This window comes from Sebastes fasciatus, chromosome 7, assembly GCF_043250625.1.
Source record: "Sebastes fasciatus isolate fSebFas1 chromosome 7, fSebFas1.pri, whole genome shotgun sequence".
NCBI classification, from domain to species: Eukaryota; Metazoa; Chordata; class Actinopteri; order Perciformes; family Sebastidae; genus Sebastes; species Sebastes fasciatus.
In genome coordinates, this window is record NC_133801.1 from 5,127,062 (window position 1) to 5,152,582 (window position 25,521).

The following is a 25,521-nucleotide window of genomic DNA, read 5'->3' on the forward strand; positions in this document are numbered from 1 at the left end:
GTTTCCAGTTTGTTTGGGATAAACAGAGAAGGATGTGATCGGTCGAGGGCGAGCAGACAGGGAAGATTAAAGAGCAAAAGATTCTGCAAAAAAGGGAAAAAGTCCAGAGTGCTCGGAAGCTCAAATCAGTGTGATGAAGGTGCTCTTTGGTGGGTACACGAAGGTTAAAAAAATGCGGGAGTAAATAAATAAAAAGCCTTTATTCAATTGGCTATCAACAGCAAAAGATTCTGCTTCTACGTTCTCCCTGTTTTTGTTTTGTTGATGCTGGTAGTTTTTCTAGTGCCGGGTCAGAGGCAGGTCAGTCAGTCGTTTGTCGGAGTGGTCCGGGTCTCGCTGTGTGAGTGCCGCCGGGGCCGATGGCCTGTGCGGAGGTCTGCTTTGAGGCTCTCAGTGTGATCCAGCCGTGTTTAGTCTAGCAGTCCTACATGTCACACACCACAGTCATTTGGTCAGGAGCTGTTTCAACAAGACGCTGCTATTCCTGCAGCAGCGCCGCGCCAGACAGGTGAAAAAAAAAAGAGTTGGGATTGAGTGATTGACCCGGACCAGTCATCGAGGTCCTGTCAGCAACGCTACGAGACCTAGAAATCATTTAGTTTTTTTTTTACTTCTAAAAATGTTGTGCAGAGGTGAAGAATAATTTGTTCCAAAATATGTTTGGAAAATGACGAAACCTGCATTCAGTGAAATCTGGTCCAGTTGGATGACATCATTCTGATTTTAATATTCTTAAAGCCTAAAATCCTGAAAGAGGTGGTCTCTTTTTGATTTGATGATTTTGTGATGCGTTTCAATAAAGTACTTTAACACTGGATGTACGGTGAAGCAGCTCTCTGATTGTCTTTGTGTCCTCGCTGAAAGCAAACACGTATCACTAATGGAAAAGAAAAACCAAACGCGTCATTTCGCCCCACATTTTTTGCCTTTTTAATAAGAAAAATGAAACATGAATCATTTCAATCACATTTAAAACCAACAGAAACAACAACAACAAAAACAATATATTATATCAGCACACTTTCAAAGTTTGAAAAGCAACATAGCTTAAATAAAAGACAAACTTAAAATTTGCTCCACAGAGGACATCGTGTGACCTGAAGCGTCCTCTGCTGTTAATCTGAATAATCCTTCAATAGATCGTCGATACATTGATCTCTTATCAGATCAGTAGTCATTTGAAGAAAAGGCACTTTTTGGACAGCGAGGGTTATTTGACGCCCTTCTGACGTTGATCCCATTGAGCTGATGCATTGACATTGTAAGGGGGAGCTCTTAAGTATTGTTGTAACACACACAAACACACTATCAGCCCACCTGGCCACTGGGAGCTCCATAGTGCAAAGTACTGTATGTAAATTCTCCCATAGTGCATCTCTCCTCCCCTCCTCTGTTTTAGTAACCGACTGAACTCCCCCATGCAGCTCACCAGCTATCTGCTATTCAAAATGTTACAGTCTGTCGAGAAGCATCTGGTTTTAACGCTCTCGTATGGGTAACAAAAACAGAAACATGAACATGTGTTTTTAGTTTTTACCACAGTTGCTTTGCCTCGATCCTTCCGGCTGCAGAAGATAGTTTTAGCTTCTGATTCCTCTGTGCTCCAGCGAGGACAAAATGGATTTTTTTTTTTTACTTCATGTCAACCAAAATAACATTTTTTGAAAGTACAGACTTCATCAGCTACAGTACATTTACATCGACGAATGTCTGATCTGACAGAAATGATGGACGTAGTTTGAAATGCTGTAACACAAAAAGATAAAACGGTCTCCCACTGCAGTAACACCTGCCTGAAGCAGTCTTCGGATTACAAAATACCTCACATTTGGGTTGTAACTGGTCAACAGAGCGCTATACAAGATATATTAAATTTTATTCCCTTCATAAATAAATGCAAATATCCTTTTCCCCCCACATTACCTCTATTTACATTTTGTACAAAGCCAATTTCACCACGTGCGGTGCTCGTGCGACAGGCAAAGACAGGCTTCTGTATTGACTTTACACACGGACCAGTCAAATGTCTTCATCATCAGTTAAGACTTTTCTGTCCTCCATGTAACCAACCGGTCTCCGTGTTCGTCAGAGTTGGTGAAAGAAAAGAAAAAGCAAACTGTTCTTTGGTCTCTCTCAAACACGGCAGCCATTTTAGATGTGAGTCTCTAGCGAGGCCACTGGACGTGAGCCAGCGAGGGAGAGGGACGGAAAGAGGAAGATAAAGAGGAGCTAGGGTGTCCATTTTAGAAAAGGCAGAGAGAAAGAGAAGTCTCCATCTTGGCTCACCTCTAGAGACAGGTGTGTGTGTGTGTGTGTGTCCACATTAGGAGGCGTTGAGCACCGAGCGGCTGTACAGAGTTTGGTAGTAGGCGCCTGTGTCCATAGCGGCCGGCCCTTGGCTGTCGTAGATCTGCTTGGCTCCCACAGGAGAGCCGGTGGTGTAGCTGTTGTAGGCCATCACCTGGTCCTGGTAGGACTTGAGGTCCATCTTCTGCTCGTTGGACATGAGGTTGGTGATGGAGAAGGGGTGGTTGAAGTTGTAGTGGGGGTCCAGGGACTTGAGGGCATCACTCTGTAGGTCCATGTGCTGATGCATGGCGCTGGGCAGGAGGTGGGCGCTACCCACTAAAGACTGGGAGTGGAGGAGCGAGTTGGAGGCGCTGGTGGCTGAGAGGGACAAGGAGGAGGAGGAGGAGGGAGGCAGGGAGACCGGCGGGCTGTGGAGGTGTGAGGAGGTCAGCGGAGGGCAGTCCAGTGGACCCAGGGAGTTTCTGGGATGCGGCTGGTCGTCTGAGGAGCCTGGGTGGGAGTTATCTGAGTGGGCAGAGTCAGCTCCCTCTGATCCTCCTGTGGGACTGTGATCCTCCGCCAGGTGATCTCCACCGTGGCCTCCTTTCCCTGAGCCGCCCTCCTGGTTCTTGCCTGCTTTCTTCGCCAACTTCTCCTCGATCTTGAATCGTTTCTGGCGCCTCAGGTAGCAGCCGTTCTCGAACATGTTGCCCGACTGCGGGTGCAGAGTCCAGTAGGAGCCTTTGCCCGGCTTGTCCGGCGAGCGAGCCACCTTCACGAAGCAGTCGTTGAAGGAGAGCGAGTGGCGGATGGAGTTCTGCCAGCGCTGCTGGTTCTCACGGTAGTAGGGGAACAGCTCCATGATCCACTGGTAGATCTCGTTCAGGGTGAGCATCTTGCTGCCGCTCTGCTGGATTGCCATGGTGATGAGGGAGATGTAGGAGTACGGCGGCTTGGCGTGGGTCAAGGATCGTCGGTAAGGCTTCGGGGGAATCTCCTTGGGCCCGGCCCGGCTAAGGGTCGCAGGGGAGGAGTAGCCCAGCTGGCTCATGGACTGGCCCATGTTCTGGTAGTGGGACAAGGAGCCCAGGGAGCCTGGAGCAGAAGAGCCCAGCTGGCTTAGAGGGCCCGAAGCTAGGGACGAGGTCACCGGGGACAGGGACATGTGGCCGGGCCCGCCGCCCATGGAGGCCAGCGGGGAGCTGCTGAGGCTGGAGCTCGGGTACATGGCGTTCATGCCTGCAGGGGAGGCGGTGGCCGGGTTCAAGTTGATGTAGCTGTTGATGGTGCCCATGGAGCCCATGGAGCACAGACCAGAGTTCATGGTGCTGGGCGAGGAATACATCTGGAGGAGAAGAGGAACAAAACAACATTATTCACAAGAAAACACAACAACAGGACACAACCTGAGGCACCACAGGCCAGAGAGCATCTCCACTCACAGAGCACCTCTGCTTTCACAACAGCTTCTTCAACTACAATAAGACTGGTGGCAAAGGACGTTAAAGAGGGACACAAATACCTCACACCTCACCTCCATACCATTACTGACAAACCTGAACTGAATGGACTGTAATGCTGTGCAATATGCTGCCTTCCACTGTGGAATTGTCTGAAATACATTAATTATTTATTTTTTTAAATATTTTTATGAGAGCTAGTTTAGTTTATTTATTGACCACACTGTTTTATATTTTAATAATGTATTTATTTATTGTGTTGAGTTGAATGTGCTACTTATTTTGTACTGTAATTACCTTGTGCCTTTTTCTACCTTTTTTTCTTTTCTTAAAAGAACTGCTCAGAATTCCAATTTACTAATTATATGTGCAAATGGAAAATAAAACTCTTGAATTAAATAATAAATTATAAAAAACTAATCTTGACCTTTAATTTTGAACATTTAGAAAACAAATGTTCTTTAGTATTAATTTAAAAGAGTGCATGAAAGTGAATGTTTAAATGTGAAAGTAAAGCGGTTTGACTCCTTATCAATGCACAATGAAGCTCTCAGTGCGCAGAGAGACGACATGGATTTCACACAGAGATGTTAACCTGAAAATGCGTAAAAAGCGCGTCATGGTGCTTCTCGGTTCAGACGGCCTCCTCCTCTAGTTAACCAAATGTTACCTATTTAAGCTCAACTGGAATTATCTGTTCTTATTTTATCGTGTTTGTTAAAGATGAATAATTGGTAAAAGGTGTATTTTTTTAGGTGAAATCTCAAAGCTTTTGACAGAAGGACTCTCGGCCTGCTGCTTGAATATTATGTCTTTTCTTCTCAGTAATTTCATCAGCTCGAGTCGAGGTGACAAACTGAAGCTGCTGATGGAATTAACTAATTGAATTAGTGAGAAAATAAGTTACATTTACACATGAATTGTTGCAACACTTGCGGGAACACAAAGGAAGAACTTCTATTGATGAGCAAATAACTTTATAAAAAAATGTCACTTAGTGTAGCAATTTAGACCCTGAGTATTTAATATGATATTTAGATTATCAATAATTCAATTAAAACTGAGGTAATATTTTAGAGGCTTGTGAAAATAATTTTTTTTTCTTTTTCAATAATATTTGTATAATGATCTTTACAGAAGAATAATAATGTGCTGCTAAAGTTAATCCAGAGGACAGATGGTAATTTTGTTATGTATGAATAATTATGTGTTTTTTTGTCTGTCTATCTATGGTTAACAGTATGTCTATTGTATGTGTACTTTTTCTCAAACTGAGCTGCCTATATGGATGCAAAATTAATTTCAGTACAAACTGACAATAAAGTTGTATCGTATAATAATATGAATTATTTTTGGTACTTTTATAGCATTTTTCTGCTGATGTTAAATTCTTACACCCCTGTCAAAATGCAATGTGCGCCTCGATACTCACTCTGTTATTTTAAATATTATGCTATAGCCTACTCCTACAATATTTCCAGAGAAATAATAATATTATAATTTAAATAATATTCTTTTATAATTTATCATATGATTACAGCTGCTTTTCGTTTCGTTTTTCCTCCTGAGAATGTGCGCAAATGAAATAGTGTCCTCTCTCTGTCACTGCCAAGAAAAACTACACGAGGAAATAAACATAAATAAATGATTAATTTACTGTTCTTTTTGTTGTAATGAATGTGAAGGTGTGTTTACCTCACTGGCCTCGCTGTAGAAAGTATTCCACTCTGGTAGATCATGTGCTTCCATCTTCACAGAGCTCAACATCCCCAAACACAAGTCTTTTTGGAGAAACACTTCTATCTATGACTGGTTGTTTAAAAATATCAAAAAAATAAATATAAAATCCTGATCAGAGTTTGAAGTTTTTGTTGAAAAAAAAAAAAAGTTGTCTCCTTTTTGCCAAGAAAAAAAGAGACAGAAAAGATCTAGAGTAAAAAAAAAAAATGAAAGAGTGATGCTCTTTGAGCTGAGCTCCTGGGAATATAGTAAAGTCAATATTTCTTATTTGTCAGTCATCCATTGTTTCATAACCGTGTTCTTGTAGATGTTGACTTCTCCTGGTTTCTTTCTGTCCAGGTGTGGCAGCTGGAGGTGAAGCGCGTAAATCCAGCAGAGAGAGACGCGCGTCCTGCTCTTATAAGCTGCCGGCTGGTCCCTCCTCTCTCCGGACATTTGAATAGCAGGAAGGGCCTCGCAACAAGGCCGATGTGGCCCCCTGGCGTGCTGTATATTGGCCGGCGGCTGCAACGGGGCCACCCGGACGAAACACTGTCCCAGGATCCTCCAGTGACAGAGCTGAGTGCATTTAACAGAACATATATTTCTATATATATATATATATATATATATATATATATATATATATATATATATAGAATATATAGAATATATATATATATATAGAATATATAGAATATATATATAGAAATATATACACACACATACATACATATATATATATATATTCTGTTGTTGGGGACACATTTTTTCAACTTTTTGTGTTGAACAGACGCATTATTTTATAACACCTCGCCATTATGAAGTTCACTACTAGGCCTATATATTCATATATTTTCTGTTAAATCCATCATTTTATTTTCTGTTGTTTTCACAGTCCACACTTGTTCTATCTTATTTTCATCTTATCATTTGTGAAGCACTTTGTACTGCACTAGGTGCTAAATAATGTTTGATTGATTGATGGTTGCACTTTGGGGGCACATTTTTTCATCTTTTTGTTGAACAGACGCATTATTTCAGAATCAGAATGGTGTTTATTGCCAGGTGTAAGAGGTATACACTAGGAATTTTCTTTGGTTTTGTTGGTGCAAGTCAAACAGTATAATAACAAAAGAATAGATACAAACGTTAGAATAAAATAAGAATAAAAAAATGGAATTTCTTCCAATATAGCCTACAATATATAAATAAGCTATAAACAAAAATAAACATGATATAAACAGATTTTAAAACACCTCGCCATTATGGAGTTCACTGCTAGGCCTAACATGTTTACATGCTGTAATGTTTAAAAAAAAACTTTATTTTCCTCATATACTGTCTGCCTGAATATACCTGTATTAACCCTCTGTCTGAAACGCTCCGTTTTCAATTTGGAATTGCGTTGCTAGGCAACAGTTTTGGTCCATGTGTACTTCCTGTCAGCTGATGGTCATTCACATACACTGCAACCAGGAATAAACTCGGACACATTTAGAATGTTTACATTTAAATCTGTATAAAGGGTCTAAATATTGTATATTTGTGACATCACTAATGGGCAGAAATCCTAACAGCTTGTTTCAAATGCAGAGTTTCTGAATACGGGCTGTGTGTATTTCCCTGGGGATTGAGTGTTTCGATACTTTCACAGTATTTATATAGGACTTAAACCTGCTTTATAATAAAAAAAACATGAAAATCTCACTTTTTTTATAATATGGGACCTTTAACAGAATATATATAGAAATATATAGGCCTATAAGTGAACTTCATAATGGCGAGGTGTTATGAAATAATGCGTCTGTTCTACAAATAGATGAAAAAATGTGGCCCCAAAATGCAACCATCAATCAATCAAACATTATTTGTAGCTATAGCAACTCGTGCAGTTCAAAGTGCTTCACAAATGATGATAAAATGAAAATAAAGATAGGATAAGTGTGGACCGTGAAAACAACAGAAAAGACAATAAGAGAAAATAAAATGATAAAAAAAATTTAATAAAATAGAATTAAAAGCTACAATAACAGCAATAGGCGTATATACTCCGTTTTGATCTATTCACTATTATTATTGTTATCTATTTTATCCATCTATTTATGAATTTATTTCCTTTTTGTTTTACCTTCTCTGGGATTATTCAATGTAATTCCATGTGTACCACATTAGCTCCATCACTACAAAGAGGAACAGGGGAGTTAGGATATACGGGTCTAGGATAACACTGTTTCAAACATGCAAAACATAATTTCTTTACAGTTGTACTGCTTCACTGTACTTTTTGTGCCAAAATTTGAACATAAAAACAAAATAACAGCAATAGTAGTTAAAACGGTGTGGAAAAAAAACTAGATTAATAAAATAATAATAAAGTACAATAATATTATAATACTTAAATAAAGTTTAAATCATGTCGCTTCCTTTCAACACCCATTTTTTTTTCTTTAATAAAGTCATATTTATCTGCAGTTTTTGGAGGTAAATTGCGATTGAAAAAGTAAAATTATATCACTTGAGAATATTGAATTTTGATATTGCAAAAAACAAAACAACTAAGCTATATTGAGCTACGTTTATTAGGGTGTGGAGTCCGTATGTGACGTGTGAGTGAGTGTGTGAGTGTGACCAGGGGCGTGAAAGTCGTTAATTCCCTCGGCTACCACTTCTCTGGGGCCTTTTAACTGAAGCTTTTAACACATTCTTTGAGGGTTTAATTGTGGTAACCGCCAAACTTTTTTCAGATTTTTTTTGGTAGTCAAATATTCACCTGATAGTCAAATATTTTCCTGATATTTTCCTGATAGTCGTGTAAAAATCACGATTGTCAGGAAAATATTTGACTATCAAAAGAAAAAATATCAGAACATCAGAGATCCTTATCAGGAACATTAGAGAACACCCAAGTTCCCACCTCCTGGACCAAAACACTGATGATCCTAACCACATGCACGTTACTGCAACACCAGAAAACAACAGGTAAAGTAAACTCAGCATCCAAACTTAAGGTACCAAATAGACGCTTCGATTTTATTGGATGCTCTTGTGCGCAATCTGTGCGTAAAGGTTTCTGAGGTCTCTACACTGGCTCCCTGTCTCTCAGAGAATTGATTTCAAAATACTGCTGCTGGTTTACAAAGCACTAAATGGTTTAGGGCCAATACATTTCTGATCTTCTGCCATGTTCTGAACCATCCAGACCTCTCAGGTCATCTGGATCAGGTCTGCTTAGAGTCAGAAGCAGTATTCAGTTTTTATGCACCAAATATTTGGAACAAGCTCCCAGGAACCTGCAGGACCTCCAACTCTGAGTTCTTTTAAATCAAAGCTTAAAACGTTCCTGTTTGCTGCTGCTGCCTTTTATCAAACCAGATAATGATCTTATACTGCACTAGAACTTTTACTCTTGTGTGTTATACTCAATTTTAGCTTCTATCCTATAGCTTTTATTTTTAGCTTGTTTTTATTTTCTAATCTTTAATGTTTTTATAACTGTTTTAATGATGTCTTAATGATCTTTTGCACTTTGTCGCAATGTTCTTGAATGTTTATGTAAAGCACTTTGAATTGCCCTGTTGCTGAAATGTGCTCTACAAGCTCTTTAAAGCTAGTCTTTTTTATCCTGTCTAACAGCAGAATAGACTAAATCCCTACATCAGCAACATTACAAGGAACCAAATGGTTTTTATTACAAACTATACTCCTTCAGAAAGTTTCAGACCTGCAGATAAATACAATAAAATAAAAGAGGATACAGGAGAAGATACTTTAAAATCAGGGATCAGATTATTGGCTATAGATTTGGATGGTGATTCATATGTAGGATATTTTTGTTCCAATAGTGACTTTGCTTATTTTTATCTATATCATTTTGTTGCCTTCAGGTGCCTGTTGGAAAAGTGAGACCTTGAATTTCCAACCCAGCATCACATTCAAGTCCCTCTGGAAAAAGAAACCCCAAACTCAAACTGTTTTGGATGAATATGTTTTTCAGGCCTACTACACTTATTTTCAATGATATAGAGAATATGTTGTTTCATTGCCTGATTATATGATAATCATAAAGCCTGTGTTCAGATGGATGCTCTTTGAATCTGTTTGAATAATTGTGTTGCCTTCAGGTGCCTGTAGGAAAACTGAGACCTTGAATTTTCAACATCACATTCAGGTCACCAGGTAAAGTAAACTCAGCATCCAAACTTGAAGTTAGCCAACAGACGCTTGAATTTTCTTGGATGCTCGTGTGCGTAATCTGTGCGTAAAAGTGTCTCGGTCGACTGAGAGAGACCTCCTTCCATGAGAACTTCTTTTCTCCAAAGAGAAGTACAATGCATAATGTAATCCTGGTGTAATGCATAGGGCTTTACTCCTGTGTTGTGGAATACACATCTGCCTCGGTGCAGACGGAGGCCTGTGAATGTCAATGCCTCTGCCTAATGGCCAGTCAATGGAGATGTAATTGATGCGCAGGCAGGAGGTCGACGGGATTAGACTGTGAGAACAGATCCAGAGGAAAGAAGAAATAACAGGAAAGTGCAGGAGCGAGCAGATGCACCAAAAATACGCAGAAATGTTAAAGATAAGTTTTATAAGAAACATATTTGATGGATCTCTGACGTCCACCTGAACCTGATGGCTGTGTTGCATTCACTGAACCTTGCACTGATGGTTTTTATTACTTTAATAATCAATCACAAGATGGTTTTCTTAATATTTACCAGCCAGTCGTCATATTGCAGCTCTGTGCGATAGTAACATATATATTGTCAATGAGACTCTCTGCAGGCCATCACCTGTAAAGACTCAGCGATTATCACCTGTTTGCAAAACGCTGTCAGATCGATTAACACGTGGAATGAGCTAACACCTCAGTGTCTGTAATGATGCAATTAAGCCTGACACAGATGAGCTTTTTCCATCTGCACGGTAGATATACATGTAGATAAAAAGATTAGTAGACTGACCTGCAGCTTGTCATCATAATTAACAAAAAAAGGAGCAATACAACCAAATATTGTGAATAAACATGTGAATAAAAGGTAGAGGACTGCATCTCATTCAGTACATTCATTTTATTCTGGTTTAAAGCTGTACTTGTTTCTCCTGTCTAGCAGCAGAATAGCCTAAATACCTACATCAGCAACATGACAAGGAACCAAATGTTTTTTTGTCAAATAAACACTCCTTCAGAAAGTTTCAGACCTGCAGATAAATACAATTCAATAATAGAGGATGCATGAAAAGATACTTTTAAATCAGGGATCAGATTATTGGCTATAGATTTGGGTGGTGATTCATATGTAGGATATTTTTGTTCCAATAGTAACTTCTCTTTTTTTTGTTGCCTTCAGGTGCCTGTGGGAAAAGCGAGACCTTGAATTTCCAACACAGCATCACATTCAGGTCGCTCTGGAAAAAGAAACCCTAAATTCAAACTGTTCTGGATGAACTTTTCTATTTCAGCTCTGCTGTGTGCTATTTAAGCCTACTACACTTATGATATAAACTCTATATTATAGAGAATGCATGGTTACATTGCCTGTTATATGATCATCAAATCCTGTGTTGGATGCTCTTTGAATCTGGTTTCTTTCCTCTGTATTTCGGCCATGGAGCTTAATAAGCCTCTCTGATTGGTGTAATGCTCCTTTAAGGTCCCATTTCTTCCCCAACACACATTTAGCCACATCCTCTCTCTGCGGGCCGTTCCTCATTAGAATAGCTCCTCCATCGTCCATTAACACTTCTATAATTGGTTTAACAATAGCTCACACTAATGGAGGAAACGACAGATCGGCCTACCTTCCTCTCTCTCTCTCTCTCTCTCTCTCTCTTCTTCACAATATAAATGAGCAGCTTCATCACTGAAGCTGAAGAGACGTTTATCACTTTACTTGAGATGGCTCTAAGCAGCCTCAGTTCTTTCCTGTGGTTCTTTCAGACAGACTGAGATCAGAAGCATAAGAGCACCACCTTGTGGCCACTAGAGAAAAGACTTGCAGAGAAGAAGAGAAGAGGAGTTTCTATGGAAGGTTTGTTTGGTCCTTAAACGTCTTGAAAGTAGTTTTTTTTCTTGTTAGTGATACTAAATCAAACTGAACAGAAATAAATTAAATGCAACTCCTCTCACAGACACTGCATGCTCTTACAGTGCATGGAGTTAACTTGATGTGAATGTCTGACATGAGCCTGGATTTTTCATTTCTTAGGTTGAATTGACCTGGATGCCAAATTAACATGATGCAGCTGCTGTCACTAAACTCAAAGCTGCTAAACTGCAGCTGGATCATGATCAAGACTTGAAGGTTAACCTCATATATAAACTGTGTTCTTATCATTCTGGTTTTCAAAAATAGCACATACGGGTACTAAAAGGTAAATATTCTGTTGAATAATTCACACTTTTCATACCCAATACAATAAATACCTGTACGTAAATAAAATGTTACAGAACCAGATATGCCGGCAGAAATGAAAAGTTCTTGCATTATCATTATTATAAATTGCATATACTTGGTTGGGGGTACATACAGCAATATGCATTGTGAGCTGTGAGACCTGATGTAGACAGGTGTGGGTGCCTTTCCATGTCCAATCAGTTGAATTTACAGCAGGTGGACTCCAATCAAGGTGAAACAATCAAGAGAAATGTAAGGCAGCTGAGCTCAATTTCAAGTGTCTGAATATTCATGTCAATGTCATATTTCACTTTATTCTTCTTAATAAATTAGCCTGTTTTTGCTTTGTCATTATGGGGTATAGAGTGTAGATCGATGAGGGGAAACAATGAATTTACATTAATTTAGTGTAAGGCTGCAACATAACAAACATGTGATAAAAGCAAAGGGGTCAGAGCTCTTTATGAATGCACTGTGTGTGTGTTTGTATCAGAAGAGGAACCAAGTGTGCACACATCCAGGTAAAGATACTCAGGTACAAAAAACAACAACTCTTACCTGCAGAGCACAAAGGAGATCTGAACACGGTTTGTCTTTTTAAGGCAACGTTTCGATCTGTAAGATCTTCCTCAGGCGAGTGTGAAAGAGAAAAACAGGTATTTCTTATAGAGGCAGTAATCAACTCAAATCATCATCACCTGCTGGTCAGCAAACAGCAGAGAAACAGAACACCACAAGATGGAGCTCACAGTCCTCCAGAACACAGAAACACTAGGAAATCCAGAAAAAAAATATACATAGCATAATGTTAAATATAACAGAACCTGGAAACGCATGATCATTTGCTATGAAGGTAGTAAAAAATGTAAAAAAGTGTCGAGTTATCAATACATCTACAGACAGATGCCACAAAGACTTAAATACAAATGTAAACGGGCAGGCAAAAAACTAAAACTCCCACCTACAATGGTCTCTGTACATCATGAGAAAATGGTCTGTGTGGGAGAGAATACATATCTACACACACCATATCAATGACTTATCTAAACAGATTGCATTTGGAGGTGGGACTATATCACACCCCAATAATTTATTAATAACTAGACACTTGTCATTTATTTTACTACCTTCTTATCAAATGACCACCATGTGTTTTCAGGTTCTGTCATATTTAACATTGTATTATCTCTATTTGTTGGGGGATTTGCTGGTGTTTCTGTGTTCTTGAGGACTGTGAGCTCCATCTTGTGGTGTTCTGTTTCTCTGCTGTTTGCTGACCAGCAGGTAATAAGGATTTGAGTTGATCACTGCCTCTATAAGAAATACCTGGTTTTACTTTTTCACAGATTTTACAGATCAAAATGCTGCCTTTTTTTTTGAGAAAAAAGAAAGAAATTTATTTGGAGCCTAACAGTGTGGAGTTTTCTTTGTGCGCTGTAGTGTTTATGAATGTATGGTTAAAAAACAGTCACATTTCTATTGACCCTAAAAAATGTCTGAATCAGCCCCCTAATTTGTTATTTATGTGTCACTGTAGGATGTGAACTCTTCAGGTCATTAAAACATCAGTGTCCAAAAAACAATCATAGCTATGGTCCTGTACCAGGTCAAATACAAGCTGGTACCCTGGAATAATGAAGCAACAGTCAGAGAACGGGGTCTAGAAAAGTCTGTATAATCATCGTTGACACATGACACATTTTTGAGTTCTAACGAAGGGTCTTGATTAGTTACATCTGATGACGTTTTCCTCATAAACAACAGGATTTAACATGATTCAATCTCCGTTGTGAAACACAAGAAACAGTAAAAGAAGTAAAGGTTTCCATCCCATTTATTCCTGGTTTCTATTTTGTACACGAAGCTGCAATAAAACCGACATATCTAAAGATGACACATAGATGAACAGAAGAGATGCGGGGAGGGAGGAGGGACCATATCAGGACAATGAATGGCTGGCCGACTTTACAAAGGCTTCGGATGAAAGCAAATGCCGTCTGATGGCGATTGAAGGAGACACAGATTCAGGTTAATCATCGACTAGACAATAATAAAAAAGCCATTGCACTCCTACTTCCCCTGAGGTTCCCAGACACACAAACAGACGGTAAACATTTTAAAAAGGCACTTAACAAGGGATTGCATGATGTATCAGTGCATATTCAACTTAAATTCCACTTCTTCAAAAGACATTTCTCTACAACAGACCTGATCTGTGGGATATTCTCTCAATATAGAAGGCCTATAGAAGTATTTGCTGCATACTATAGACTTTACTATATATATATATATATATATATAAAATCCCCATCAGTACAGTAGACCACATGGGCCTGTAAACTGTAACGGCTTGATGTAGGAAGCCGGTTGAGACCTGGCCAAGAAATGTAGCAATATATATATATCTTTCCATAAAACATTTACATCCAGAAACATCAATTTGGGCATAAAGTTACCTTTGGTTTGTCTGTGCTTCTGTACTGACGAGTACATGCTGCACATAAAGAGAGAATCCACCAAAAACTAATGTGTCACTAATGTTGGATTGTTCAATTTAGGAACATTAAATCCCCGCAAATTCTTTTGTAACTAGCAAATAAAGCCTGGATTAGAAGTACAGTGTGTACGGTCATCCACATTAATATCAAGCAAATTCAACAGACTGTGAGGTTGTTTGTTTAATTCACCGTCTGCAACACTGAAAATATACTTTACAATACATGTTTCCACTCCATAAAAGTGTCAGATGATAAGAAGTCTCATCTATTTTTGGAAGAAACTAATTCATAAACAACTAGAATGGCACACTGAGAGCGCAGACCTCCGCCAAGCTGCCCGAGTATGATTGCCCCCCCCTCTCCGTGCAGCTTGCTCCATCATCCACTTGTATTTTTGTTTATGTTGAGATCAGCTGTATGTAGCGGAGCATCGTAAAACACTTCATTCAAAAACTGGACAGAAACAAAATAAAACTCACCTAAACCACCGTCGTTACTCTTTCCAACAATCACCAAGTGTGCTTTGGTCGAACTCAACTGTAATGTCACAGAGTTTAATGTGAAAAAACGCCAAATCTACAGTTGTTCTGGCTGATCGGTATCCTTAAAAAAATTTCCTGAATCCGGATCATGGTCCGGATCGCCACCAAAATCTGATGGATTGTTCATTGTGCCACACCCCACCCCTCCAAAAAATGTAATTCAAAACCAATTTTCGGACTTTTGGAGTAATCCTGCTAACAGACAAACCATCAAACCAACGCCGGTGAAAACATAACCTCCTTCCTAGGCCTTCGGCCTCGGCGGAGGTAATAATAAACATTTCTGCTTTTAGGTGGATTCTCACTTTAAAAAACTAAAGGTTTAAGAAATGATACACAATCGATTTTAATGACATATTCCAAACCGTTGCATATACTATGACTAGGGATTGCACATACTATTATAGATCTATACAGTATATAACATTTAACATTCTAGTATAAAATATAGTCCTAGGCCTATCAATAGATATCTTTTCATATACATTCGGGGTAAAGCGTAGGCTGGGCTGGATCTGGTATGAAAGCAACATTTAAATACAGTTAAACACACTGAGTCTCTGTGGCTGGTCGATGCCTAGGTGGTTGTTTCTACTCACTGAGTCAAAGTCAGCTTCATTTAAAAACAAAATGCACAGACGCACAGAGAAATGTCACTACTGGCATTCTGGCCACATCTCATATCCGTTTGCGTGTTTAAGTGTTCGTTTGAAAAAAATATTCGGACACAGATTCATTCATGAAACAATAAAAAAAAATTAAAAATCAGTATTTCAAATTTAAGGTACACTTTTGTCATAATAAATGTCAATTTCATGTCAGTTGTTAATGTGAAATGCATTTGTAGAAGCACAAATATTGTATTTAGACCGAGCACTGGCAGAGGGAATGGCATGGCAAGTTCCAGCTCGTTTCGACTCAGAACAGCCTGTACTTTTCTGCCAACAGTCTGATATCTGACCTCCTGCTGCACGCTGCCGGCCAACAGTTTGTTCATCGACAAGAAAGATACGGAACAACCGAGGCTGCTGTTTTTTAGTATTTCAACATTTGCATTGGATTTGTCAAAACAAGCTTTTGTGCTTTCCCTTGCAAACACAATACTGAGTGTGCAATAAACACTGGACCATGGCTACTTTCTGTGAGTTTCAGATGGGTCATTTTAATCAATAACCATCTCTATATTAGGTCTGCTAACAAGCCACGATTAGTAACTTTGCTAGCTACCATAACACCAATGACAATGATATAGTAATACACTGGTGGAGAAATAGACAATTCAGTAGTCCTGTTGGCACTGGTTGCTTGTTAAGGTGCATATTCAAGTTAAGGTGTGAATTTTTTTTTTTGCGATTACAGCATCTTCCAAATTATAACGGTGGTATATGTTATTGTTTGTAGAAAAAGAATGATAATCTTGTTGAAAACTGGCGTAGTCTATGTGTTGCTTCAGTCCGTTTATTTCCAGCTGCTAACAGTAGCTAGCTGGCAGTGCTAATGTGGGCATTTCAACTGGCACAACTACTACTAACTCTACAAAAAGTAGCCAATGTTCAGCTGTTTGATTGGCCCTGAATATCTGATTCTCATAGTACATCATAAAGGCAATTTTAGGTCTGATAATTTTGATTTAAATTGGGTGGTGTGAGTAGTCGGGAGTCGAGACCTGTGCAATGGAGGCTTTCTGAACTGTGGGTCGCTGTGTTGCTTCTCTTCTGGATCTCTCAGAGCTCCATTGCAGACGTGTCCTTCTGGTAAGTGATACGACTCTGGAGGGACAAAAAGAAAATATACAACATGAGATTACACAGAGTAACATCCCACCACATCAAAGCTGTTTGGTCTAGATTGGTCTAGTGGGACGTAAACAAATACAGCTACAACCACTTGTATAATATTCTCACTGCCTCTTATCAAGGAGATTGATAAGTCGTTTTGTATAATTATTGTATCCCTCCTGCCTCTCTAAATCTCATCCATCTACCTAATATTGACCGATTTGTTTCTTCACATTTGTTATTCCAATATCCCGAAGAGCCTGGATGATATCAATTTGGAGAATCGATAATTTGGGACAAAATTATTGACAAAAAAATAATAAAAATGGCTGCTGAATTGAAATTAAAATAATCTATGTATTTAACACAAGTATTTACAAACATCCAGAATTCAGAACCTGAAGCTGTTGTCAGAGAGGAATGAGAAAAATAAGGCAAATACATTACTTGAAGATGGAGTAAACTAAGCTGCTGTCAGACTTCAGACTACGACTGCTCAGATGTCTGTGGACCTGCCTGTTGCTGTGTTGGGTCCTGGTTTGGTTTCCATGAAAATCATCATCACGTCTCTCTCTCTTTCTTAACGGTGACGTCTCCACCGGCTGCTCCGCTCCCGGCCCCGGACGCGGCTGGAGCTCCAGACCCGGGGCCGGGTCCGGGCCCGTTCCCGGCTCCAGGTGCAGCAGCTGAAGCGGCTCCTGCTCCGGCAGTGCCCAGTATGGTGGAGACCTCTCCCTGCATGAAGGCCCAGGGGGGACTGTTGGGAGAGATGTCCAACGGACAGCGCTCTCCGCTGGGGCAGTACACCTCACCATCGCCCCGCCGGCTCTGGATGTACACTCTGGTGCACGGGAAGCAGAACCTAAATTTGGTAGAGGTAGAGAGGAGGTTATTACAAATACCAATGAGACAGAACAACTAATGATTATTTCAGTAATAACCAATTATTTGTTTAAGTACCTAATTATGTCTATAAAATGAATACAAATGACCATTGAGGTCTTAAATTGTTTACTTGTTCTGACTAAAAGCCTCAAAACAAAGCATTATATTCATGGAAACATAAATCAACAAATGGTTTCAGGCTATTCACTATACAACCTTAAAAAGACAAGACAAAAAGCAAACAAAACCAACCTGTGCCCTGGCACTGACGGACACTGAACAAAGTGTGTGTCTTCTAGCCTCTCGTGACACAACGTGCAGGACAGAGTGTTTCCAGTAGAATGGGTGCTGCTGGAAGCTGCTGATCCCAGCTCAGAGGCACCACTGTGGGGTAACGCTGCAGCTGTGGTGGCCGCCTCTGCTGAGGTGCTGGATCCCAGGGGCTCCCCTCCGGACCTCGAGGTTAGGGGCCGTGGCTGCCTGGCTGGAGACGAGGCAGGCTTTGGACTGGTCTGGCTCACACCTCCAGCCAGGGTCGAGGATGAAGAAGGGAGGCCTGAACTCTTGCTGCTGCTGCTGCTGCTGCCAGCTGTGTGGATCTGCGTCTGTATCTTGGGCTGGTTCTGGGACGAGCTGAGCTCTCGCTCCAGCTCCGGAGTGATAAAAGGGGCTATCCCCATCCCTATCCCCAGCTGTCTGCGGCTCATCTCGGCCAACACTGGGGCAGGGAAGATCATGGGGCTGCTCATGGGGGCTGTCCTGGCGGTCAGACCCGCTGGCATGCCCGCAAGTAGCCCATGGGGGATCCCTGCGATGCTTTGAGTCACTAGACTAGGAGGGATGGCAGCGCTTAGCATGGGTCTCCGGCTGCCGCTAGGGCTCTGGCGGTGCACCTATTATGTAAAATGGGAAACAGTTTATTTGTAATTAAGACAGGGATCGACCGATTATCGGCCTGGCCGATATTATCGGCCGATATTCGGCATTTTGCCGATTATTGGTAACGTAATTTTTTTTAACCGATAACCGATCAAATTAATTAACTTATAAATGCGCTACTTTGGCCGTCTGACTGGAGAAAAGGTTGAGCAACTCTGCCTTCTGCACCACAGTCTGCTGCTGCTGAATTGAGACTCAAACTTAAGCACAAATTTAAGTTTTGCTCGTTTCATTTATTTTTACACTTTATAAAACTTTGTTTATTTATTTATTAAAAATGTATTTATTAAAATTTAAGATAATGTTGAAAAGTTTCTTTTAATTAAACATATGCTTTAATGCATTTCAATGAAGTTTTGCATTATTCCCATTTTTGACAACAAGATTTTAATTTTTACTTCATGTATATCGGTTCAAAATATCGGTTATCGGTCTCCTTGTTTACTAATAATCGGTATCGGTATTGAAAAAAACATATCGGTCGATCCCTAGTTATGTTAGTGTATGATGAGTAGTGTGAATGTGTATTTTTGTATTGTCACCATGTAAACTATGTGGACCCCAGGAAGGAAGGAAGCTGCTGCTATGCAAAAGCTAATGGGGATCTTAATAAACAAACAAACCAACCTCTTGAGTTGGCTGTCCGTCACGGTGCAGCCCATTAGGAGGCACACGGATAGCAGACACGGAGCTCTCTCCTCTTCCTCCTCCTCTGTCGAAGCGGTCCATGTGCGGCCTGCCTCCATCAGCACTTGCAGCATCCCCTCTTCCAGATGTTGAGTGTTTATGTGGTGATGGTCCAGGTGACCTGACGCTGCCGTCCTGCATCCCGTGAGTCCGTTTCAGCTGTCTGGCGCTCGCTATGAGGAACTCTATCTGATTAGCTCCTTCGTAGTTCACACAGCCACGACACACCACCTCGCTGAAGTCCCACACCACCGTCCACGGCATCTTCGGCAGGTCGCACAGGTAGCACCACTGGCGCCTGGAGGAGGAGGGCGACGACATAGCAGCTAGCTCCACGTTAGCTCGGTAACCTCTTTACCGTTTACTTCCTCTTTTACTAGCGTGTTTCTACTTTAACTGGCTTCTAACCTCCTTATAAAAACGTTGCACATCATAAAGATGTAAAAGAAGATCACACTTTGTGGTTATTGTTGCTGTTTTTCTTCATATACTTGTTTTGTTTACCCACTTCGGCCTGCTCTTCTTCACTGCTGTCAACTGCTTCCCTTCAACGGACGCTTAGCACATTACGCAACCTCGCGGAGGTGCATTATGGGTGTTGGAGTTTTATCACCTGGATTTATCAATGCAAACTAATCCACCTGGTTTGTGTTTGGAACTACAACCCCAAACTGGAACGGAAGTGATGTCATTTAAAAGGTCATAGTTCATTTTGGTGTCAACACATGTGCGTCCGTCGTATAGCCATGCGTTTTTTGAGGTAGAAAACTTATTTTTTTTAGCAGTTTGTGGTTATTTGTGAACTTTAAAAAATGCCCAGAGACATATCATCTTCATCGAGTGAAGATGAAGAGGACACTAATACTACAGGATCACCTGTAATGCAAAAAGAAACCGGTAAGTTTGCACTTTGTGCTCTTCTATCTTGCTTTTATATATGTAAAGCACTTTGAATTGCCTTTGTGTATGAAATGTGATGTATAAATAAACTTGCCTTGCCTAAGTTGATATGAATTGTTTGCATAAAGCTATTGTTGTTCGGTTAGATCAGCTTCATAATGGCAGTTTCACTAAGAAATGTAAGCAAGTGAATACAAAGTATAGTAAAGTGTTACTGGCAGAGCCCCAGATTGTTGGGTTAACATCTCTATTTTTACTTTTTTACTCATAAAAACAGAAAAAATGTCTTATATTTAAAAAATGATTTAAGTAAACATGTGTTACTGTTTAGTTCTGACTCAAAGTGATGCTCTGCATTTGTCAAAGCCATGTGTCTTCCAATATTTAAGCCAATAACATTAAAATCTTACCAATTTGGCACCATAGAAAATATTTCATAGAGGCAGTATACACACACAAGTAAGGTGATGCTGATGCTGAAAGTGAATCCAACTTTTATTGTATTTAATTGTTTGCATAAAGCTGGTGTTGTTTGGTTAGATAAGCTTTATAATGGCAGTTTCACTAAGAAATACAATGTAAATTCAAAGTACAGTACAGTGTTACTGGCTGAGCCCCAGATTGTTGGGTTAACACCTATTTTTACTCTTTGACTCATTAAAACAGAACAAATGTTGTCTGTATTGTAATGTATTATTGTTGTTTTTTCTTTTTTCTTATCTGGACCTTGAGTCTGCAATACAGTTTGAATTAAAGTTTGAATTGAATTTAAAAATGTAAAATGATTTAAGTAAACATGTGTTACAGTGTAGTTCTGACTCAAAGTGATGCTCTGCATTTGTCAAAGTCATGGCCATGTGTCTTCCAATATTTAAGCCAATGAGGGATAACATTAAAATCTTACCAATTTGGCACCATATAAAATATTTCATAGAGGCAGTATACATACAAGTAAGGTGATATGGATGCTGAATCCAACTTTTATTCTGGTGTTCTTTCTCTGGGCTCCTCTCTGTATTTCTTATGCTCTGTGTTATATTATTGATGAAATGATGAAGGCATGCTGTTTGGTTTCCACAGAGAAGAAGATCACCAGGTACCAGTGTCCTGCTGACTTTGTGTCTTTCAGCCATAAGCCCTGCAGCAGCACTCTCACCCAGAGTCTGAAGAACAACAAGAATGAGTTGTGGCTCATTAAAGCTCCTGCCAGCTTTAACCCAAAATGGTGCGTACCATCTTTCCCCCTTTTCATCTGCAGAGATGTATTTTCCTACGGGCAGTTTCTGTCTGAAGTCTATACATTTATTGGGCAATTGATCTTACACTTTGCATACATTTCAATCTACTAAATACTTTACTGCTTCCAAATAATCTCTCAAGCAGATTAATAAACCTGTTTTTGTGTCATAGCAAAGATTCACATTGCAAAATCTGAAAAAATAAATCACACTTTACCTACAGTGGATCACTGCTTTTGTTCTCCCAGTTTGAGGCTGCATAAATCATGCCAATAAATTAATGTTAGCCTATGTAGCGTTTACTGAATAGTGACAACTGTGGCCACAAGTTACAATGACAGAATAATGTAGAGTAATGTCCATTACACTGCGATATCTATTTAAAGTTTGCTAATGTTAACTAACCATCATGAGCTACTGGTCATAACAGACCAAGTAAGGTTGTATTAGCAAAGTTCCTGAGTGTTTTGAGTGAATGTTGGTGCATCTCATTGCTTATGAATTCACTTTAAACAATCTGCAGCAATCTATGTGGAAGCATCAGAGGTAAGTCAGACTTCACATGTAGTAGCTGACAGTGGGGCAGTTTGTGTCTGTTTGGGGCCAGCAGGTGGAGCTGGAGATGGGCTCCATGCTGAAGGCAAGGATCATTTATTTATGGTATATAGCACATATCATACCCAAAGGCAGCCCAAAGTTCTTTTCAGATAACACAAGAAACAATAAAAGCAAGCGAAAGCACACAAAGTCAAACAATAGAAACTATTGAACAAACAATCAAAAGCACACAGAATAAAAACAATAAAACAAAATAGCAAAAGCTAAAGGAAGCTTCACCATGTTTACTTTATTGAAGCTTCAGAGATCTCCCACAATTCAGTAGCAGTCTGAGAAAATGATGTAGTTTTGTGTAAATTTGTTAAGTTGATTAATTTTTCCCGGCATGCTTTGTGTGAATGCTGCCTAACCTCGTCTCTCCTCCCTCCATCCATCCAGTTTCAGTGGCATCAAGGTGCCCCTCTCAGGTCTCCAGACCCTGAAGGTTCCTACCGCTGCTGGTGGAGCCAAGACCGGGAGTGGCATGCAGATCTACAGCATCCTGGGGTCCACCCACGGTACCTCAGAGCTCCGCCTGCTCACCAGCAACAAGCAGTCGTCAGACGGCGTGGTTTTTGGCCCCTCGTTTTCAGGCCTGCTAAATGTGTGTGAGAGCTATGGAGACAGCAGCGCCAACCAGGCCCCTCAGGTCATCCCCGCAGCTCCAGCACCATCCATACCGCCGGGGCTGAAACAGAGGTTCCACCCGTTCGGCAGTAAGACGCCCACGTTGACCTGCGTGGCAGAGAGCGAGGCGGACGGAGCCGCCTTCGGGCCCTCGTCTGCAACTCTCCGTCCCCTGGTAGTCAAACGATTCGTAGAAGAAACATGGCAGCAGAAAGAAGAGGAGGAGGAGGAGGAGGAAGAGGAAGGGAGGAAAAAGAAGAAGAAGAAAAAGAAAGATAAGCGAATAAAGACAGAGCGTGTAGAGGAGGAGGCGGAGGTGAAAGTGGAACCTGTAGCTGAAATTCAGGACGAAGTGATGACGGAGCTCCCCTTCCAGGAGGGCGACGTTCCACAGGAGAAGAGGAAAAAGAAGAAGAAGAAGAAGGACAGGGAGCGAGAGGAGGTGGAGGAGGGCGTGGAGCCCAGTGTGACGGTGAAGGTGGAAGAGGTGAAATGTGAACCAATAGACTCTTCGTATGGTGACGTAGCGGAGGGATCGGGAAAGAAGAAGAAAAAGAAGAAGAAAAGTAAAACTGATGACGACTAGTCTGTCGTCATTTTGTTGTTGATGTTTACTTTCTAGTTTTGACCTTCTGAACCCGCCTGGGAGCCATTTTACTACTAATTTACTCCAGCGTATTGATTGATTGCATAATGCGAGGCCTGCTTTGGCAGGACATCACATTCAGAACAAGGAACACATCCTGAATCAATTGAACAGTGACACGAATTATAAAGTGGATTCACCCGAACGTCTTTAAGGCCAATGTTCCTCTCGTTTTGAGCTCTGAAAGTGACGGTTTTACACACAAAGAATGTGTGCAGCCGCAGCATCGATGAGAACTTAGAGGGGGAACTTGTGAGTTTTTCTGCCAGTGTCTGTCAAGTTGTGGTAGATTTGATGGGATTATGCTTACACACTGTGTTCGTGTACATACTCACACGACCGGGCTGGTAACGTCGCTGGTTTGGCTGCAGGTTCAGAAAACCTGAGATGGTATAACGACAGATTAATCATTCACTGTCACGTCATGTTATTTTTTTTTAAGGATCTGAATCACATGTATTGGAGAACACATGTTTCAAAATAAACTCCAAAAGTGATTAAAGGACATTAAATGAAAAAAACATGTTTGTGTTTTTGTCCTGCAAGTCTTCCAACACTTTCCCGCCAATGCCTCGATAGAGCAGTGATTTCATCCAGGAGGAATGATGCTCGAACTTGTGTTGTAACTCTGACTATCTCTGACCCAATGAATTGTGCAACAATAAGAAAGTGCCCAATTTACAGATTTGTTGTTTTCTAATGATCTGAAGTTTTTGGTGCGAGTCGTGCATTTATGAAACTAATAGTTTGTTCAACGGACAGACATTTCAGTTTAACAAAATGATTTTACGAATGAACAGTAGTATATAGTAGTATATTTTGAAATGAAGTTGCTGATGGAACAAAATTGGCCTTTTAGTAAATATCAGATGGTCGCCATGGTGTCTCCCTGACACCGCATTGAATCAGATATAATTGTACTGTCTTTGCACATTAAAATCACTGTAAGTGTTTTGTATTTTGGCCTCATTAAATATGTCCAGTGCTGAGTTTCACGATGATCTTTATCAACTTTTCAGTGGCTTCTTAAACTCTGCCATAACCTATAACTATGAAGGAAACTCTTCATGGCTATAATCTGTTGGCCGGCTAAAAGTCATACTTAAACAATTACTGCATGTCGGCACAAAATATTGGCATCCAAACCTATATTGGTTGATCTTAAGTCTATAAAATTGCATGTGCATTGCCAGCAGAAATTCCTTTCAATTAAATGCAACAGAGACATAAGCAGCGGTGACAGGGAGATGGCGCCACACTCCAGCGTGTTTCCTGTGTGAAGCAGCCTGCAGCCTCTGAACAACCTCTCAGTTTATTATTTACATGCGACCGTTTATTTCCACTAACGCAGATCTTCTGTTGCCGTCCAGACACACACAAAGGCAGGATTTATAATTTTCCCTTTTTCCGACAGCAGCAAATCATCAGATCTCAGTGACACTCAGGTGAAAAATCTCAGTCCAGGCTCTGCATCCTCCTCTCCTTCCTCCTCTCCTCCCTCCCTCCTCCCCTCACTGCTCCCCTCTCCCTGCTCTGCACCGGAGTATGGTCCTGCTTGTTAATGAGCTCAGGCACCTCTGGCGCTATCACACTCTCACCATCTGTAGTAACCCTCTGCACATGCTGCAGGGCTTTATTGATCCAGCCTCATGTGTGCATTCACGTTTTTACGAGCTTCACTAATTCTAAGGGGCCACAAAATTAACAAAACCATGTTGGAGTAAATAAAAATGTAACCATAACATACCACAGATAATTTTTAAAGTAGTTTTCTACTCACTGAATTGGACTCACCATCCTGACGTCTAGTTTTTTGGGTTTAGCAGTCAGCCATTAAAGCAGAGAGCCACAGATGTCAGATGTTGGATCAAGCGTCTCCCCGTGAGTCACATCTAATGCCAGATTTCTGTGTATCCTCACAGGTATGTTGAATGTGTGTGTGACCGTCTGTGCTTCAGAGCCACAGTCTGTAGGCTGCAGTGCATGGGTAACTGAAAGAGTGTGTGTGTGTGTGCAGCTGCCTGATATTAAAGTCAGTGAAATGAAAAAATGATTTTTACTCCCTTCCTTTAAACACAAAAATATGTATTTTTCTTTTTTAACATAACATTTCCTACTTCGAAAATGATGTCTGTGCTGGTCACGTCATGTTAAACCAGTAAGAACACATAAAAACAAGTATCACATTTGTTGAACTATTGAGTAGAATTCTTCTCTCCGTGTGATTTATCGTTGGTTTACACTTTTGAATTATCCAATTCTGCGTGTTATGTCCAATAATCTGTATGAGATTGGATTCAGATATTCCTAATTTA

General features: G+C 40.4%; 4 protein-coding genes across 4 annotated transcripts in view; 1 reads left to right on the top strand and 3 right to left on the bottom strand.

Annotated features, from left to right (window-relative positions):
- The window catches only part of gpr4 (G protein-coupled receptor 4), a 208,793-nt gene that overhangs the window by 21,103 nt on the left and 162,169 nt on the right, over positions 1-25,521 (bottom strand). The gene's annotated exons all lie outside the window — the stretch shown is intronic.
- Positions 907-12,578, bottom strand: foxa3 (forkhead box A3). Its single transcript, XM_074641160.1, has 3 exons — positions 12,428-12,578; positions 5,445-6,047; positions 907-3,634 (listed from the first exon to the last, which is right to left on the bottom strand). The coding sequence occupies exons 2-3, from the start codon at positions 5,514-5,516 to the stop codon at positions 2,324-2,326; spliced, it is 1,383 nt and encodes a 460-aa protein (XP_074497261.1). The 5' UTR covers positions 5,517-6,047; positions 12,428-12,578; the 3' UTR covers positions 907-2,323.
- On the bottom strand, positions 13,686-19,764 carry irf2bp1 (interferon regulatory factor 2 binding protein 1). Its single transcript, XM_074641162.1, has 4 exons — positions 19,139-19,764; positions 17,825-18,465; positions 17,204-17,549; positions 13,686-16,678 (listed from the first exon to the last, which is right to left on the bottom strand). The coding sequence occupies exons 1-3, from the start codon at positions 19,517-19,519 to the stop codon at positions 17,249-17,251; spliced, it is 1,323 nt and encodes a 440-aa protein (XP_074497263.1). The 5' UTR covers positions 19,520-19,764; the 3' UTR covers positions 13,686-16,678; positions 17,204-17,248.
- On the top strand, positions 19,856-24,248 carry polr1g (RNA polymerase I subunit G). Its single transcript, XM_074641163.1, has 3 exons — positions 19,856-20,095; positions 21,179-21,323; positions 22,333-24,248. The coding sequence occupies exons 1-3, from the start codon at positions 20,011-20,013 to the stop codon at positions 23,144-23,146; spliced, it is 1,044 nt and encodes a 347-aa protein (XP_074497264.1). The 5' UTR covers positions 19,856-20,010; the 3' UTR covers positions 23,147-24,248.